Below are 3,325 nucleotides of genomic sequence, written 5' to 3'. Positions count from 1 at the left end.
GTCGTGTAGCTGCAAAGCAGCTGGAAATGCAGAACAAACTTTGGGTCAAAGATGAAAAACTGAAGCAACTGAAGGCCATTGTTACCGAACCGAAAAACGAAAAGCCAGAGAGGCCTTCACGAGAGAGAGACAAGGAGAAGCCTGTTCAGAGAGCAGTGTCTCCTCCACCAGTACCTGTAAGTTGCCTTTAAAACACCTCTTGAGTTAGGGAAAGCATATTTATAAGAATGAACTGAAGTGCAGGCCAATTCTCTTTAGTGGCTAGAAAACAGCTCCCAAGCACAGAGTCTGGATAACTTAAACTTGCTTTAATCTCTTTGTCTCCTGTTGTTTCTATCAGTGCTCTTTATTTGTGCTCCTACCTTCTAATTCTAAGAAACCCAGTTCTTAATGCTGTCACTGCAACACAATGCCTATCCAAAACTGTAAGCTTGAATTGTCGCTCTGCATGTTGTCAGTATTCATTGTTTTATTGCTTTACAAGTTGCCAGTTCTGTATATTCACTAACTTCTTTCCCATTCTCTCTAGTCTTGTAACTTTATTGCTCAGGTCGAGGTCCCTAACAGCCAGCAGCTCGTGAGCAACCCGCAGGCGTGCGGATGTTCTGAGTCTTGTAGCAGCGTTTCTGTGGCATCCTGTGTGATGGAGTGGGAGCAGAAAACCCCTTCGCACAAGCACGCCAGTGGCACTCCTAATGCAAGGAGTAGACAGCAAGAACCAGAACAAAGTAGAGACCGTAAAACCTCAGACAGAAGGCGAGGGATGTGCTGGACTGCAGTCATTGAAGTTCCTGAGCGTAGAGAGGAGCTAGAGATAGAAGAGGATCAATGCTGCAGGGTCAGTGCTGCTGCTGTTTGAAACTAAACGTAGTGTTAGTCTGGCTCTAAAGCTCATTACAGCTGCTCTCATGTTGAGCACACCCAGCACAGACTGGACTTTTCCCCTGAATGTATTTTTCATAGAATAGTTCTGTTTCCAAGTTCAGTCTCACTACTCATCCTATTTTACTTCTTTAACTTTAACTTGACGTTTTGAAATTCCTTAAAAGAGGTCTGTGTGTGTTTTGCTACCACATCGATAGCTCTTGTAAGGAACTCCTAACTACCTAGACCTTGTCTCTAGCTGTGAACGTCCTTGTGTTTTAACTTGTGTCTGTTTCCTCAAATCTATCTTGCAGCCTACAATTTATCATAGTCTGTTGGGGCAGCTTAAAAGGTGGTTTTATGAGCCATATCTGCTGGAAACGGTGCTTGGACAAACATCTCACTTGTCCGCTGTAACTCTTAGAGTAGTCTTCCCTAATTTTCACCTCTGCGTTAAAACTGGAGGCTTTGCTTAAAAGGTGGGAGGCTTTTTTTCCCTCTCATTAACCTGATGCATGCAGATGTTTGTATCAGTGGTGTCTCTGTCCTGTTGTGGCACTGGCGCAGTGGCTCAGGTAAATCAAAGATTGTACAATCCCCACCTCTCAAGAGGAGGCAAGTTTATCCTGATAGGATTCATTTTTGATACATGGCTCAGGTAAATCAAAGATTGTACAATCCCGACCTCTCAAGAGGAGGCAAGTTTGTCCTGATAGGATTCATTTTTGATACTGTTCTCAAAATTTCTGTTACTTGCTGGCTCTTTGAAGCCAGGGTTATTCTTTTAGGGAAATGCTAATCCAATTAACTAGTAATCCCAAACCACTGCCAGCAGAGTAAGGGGATGTGGTCTTTGCTGCAGTAAAAAGTGAGCAGTAGTAGCATACCCACTCCTCGGAGCATAACATCTAAGACTCCTTGGCAAAGTTGTTTTGAAAAAACTTCAATGGAAGAAATTACTTACCCACTAAAAGGGAAAAAAAAACCTATTGACATTCTTTCTTTTATTTAATGGAAGTTTTTTGCTGAAAGAAACACCTATCTACATTTAATTTTTAAGAGCTGCTTTAGACTTGTAAGGGGTTTATCTGTGAAGGGTGCAGCTAATCTTATATCTGTTGGCAAAGAAATCCTAATTGATGCTCATCACCTGGAAACACAGTGGGTGCGGTTTGCACTCGTAGGTTTGGGCTATGTAACCTCACCACGATCCAGAGGTCTCAAACTGGTGTGTAAATGGAACAGAGTCTGCAAATGCTCTTGCGAAAGCCCAGGCAAAGATCTTGAAGGCATCCAGGGTTTTAAACAAGTTTTCAGAATGGTCTGATTTTCCTGAGCAACTGAGAAAAACATTCCTCTTAAAATAAAAAGAGATTGGCTTCAATCATTTCTCATGGGTTTTCCGACAGCTGAGTTCAGAAGTGCTGGCACTAGCACAGGGGATGCTTCCTCTGCTCGATTTAATCAGAAGTGGTACGAGACCTCGCATCCCCTAAAGATGCTGGAAATCCATACTCTGCTTGCTTGCTTTGCTACCTCGAAAATACATTTTGATCCATGAAGGCATCCATGGAATCGTAGATTTCTCTTTTCTGGTTGGTTAATACGTTTGTGGCGATCCGTTTTGGTTTGGAAACCTGGGAGGATCATTACCAAACAGAAGGATGTCCTTCCTGAGGAAACTTTACTAGGAGTGGAATGCAACAGATTGGATAACTCGTAGCTAAAATTTACAAGGAATGGGAATTGGCACAGAAAGAATCCATTAATAATTTTACGCAAGGCTTGTGGTAATGGTGCCTTTCAGTCTGCGCTCTGAAAGCACTTTGGGAGCGAAGCTTTGCTCTCCTTACAAACGCATCTTAACCAGACCTGCAAAGTTCACTTTCTGATGAAACCCTCCAAGATTTCCTGTGTGCTGATTTCTTGTGATTCTCTCCTGCTCTGCTCAGAACACCCCTCTCGTTCGCCTCAGACACAGACGCTCGCGCTCGGCTGGGGAGCGGTGGGTGGACCACAAACCACCCTCCAACCTACCCACCGAAACGGTGATGCAGCCGCACGTCCCGCACGCCATCACGGTGGCGGCTGCGAGCGAAAAGGCCCTGGCTAAGTGTGACAAGTACATGCTGACACACCAGGAGTTGGCCTCTGACGGGGAGATTGAGACAAAACTCATCAAGGTAAAGGCCAACGCCTTCATCGAAACTCTTGATAACCCGGTCCAAACCTACTGCTGGCAACGCCTTTGTGCCGCTGGGCTGCAGAAGGGTGCGTTTGAATCATCTGCTGAGAGATTTGATTGGAAAACTTTGTGCAGCTGGGTTCAAGGGAGCTTTTAGAGCCTGAAAATAACTTTTCTTGAACTTATTACTTCATATAAACCGTTACAAGCTTGTTTATTTTGCTCGTCGTTTTCCTTGAAAGTAATTAAGTTGTTTTTTCCTCTAGTAGAAGGCAG

General features: G+C 44.1%; 1 protein-coding gene across 1 annotated transcript in view; it reads left to right on the top strand.

Annotated features, from left to right (window-relative positions):
- The window catches only part of KIF23 (kinesin family member 23), a gene marked incomplete at both ends in the record, with an annotated part of 15,030 nt that overhangs the window by 10,325 nt on the left and 1,380 nt on the right, over nucleotides 1-3,325 (top strand). The window contains 2 exons of the mRNA XM_010185109.1: nucleotides 1-176; nucleotides 2,817-3,047. The exon at nucleotides 1-176 is cut by the window's left edge and continues 4 nt beyond it. Of these exons, the coding sequence (XP_010183411.1) occupies nucleotides 1-176; nucleotides 2,817-3,047 (407 nt within the window). The remainder of the gene's footprint in view (nucleotides 177-2,816; nucleotides 3,048-3,325) is intronic.

Source organism: Mesitornis unicolor, unplaced genomic scaffold (assembly GCF_000695765.1).
Source record: "Mesitornis unicolor isolate BGI_N332 unplaced genomic scaffold, ASM69576v1 scaffold15315, whole genome shotgun sequence".
Taxonomy (NCBI): domain Eukaryota; kingdom Metazoa; phylum Chordata; class Aves; order Mesitornithiformes; family Mesitornithidae; genus Mesitornis; species Mesitornis unicolor.
This window is presented reverse-complemented; position numbering and strand designations above follow the sequence as displayed.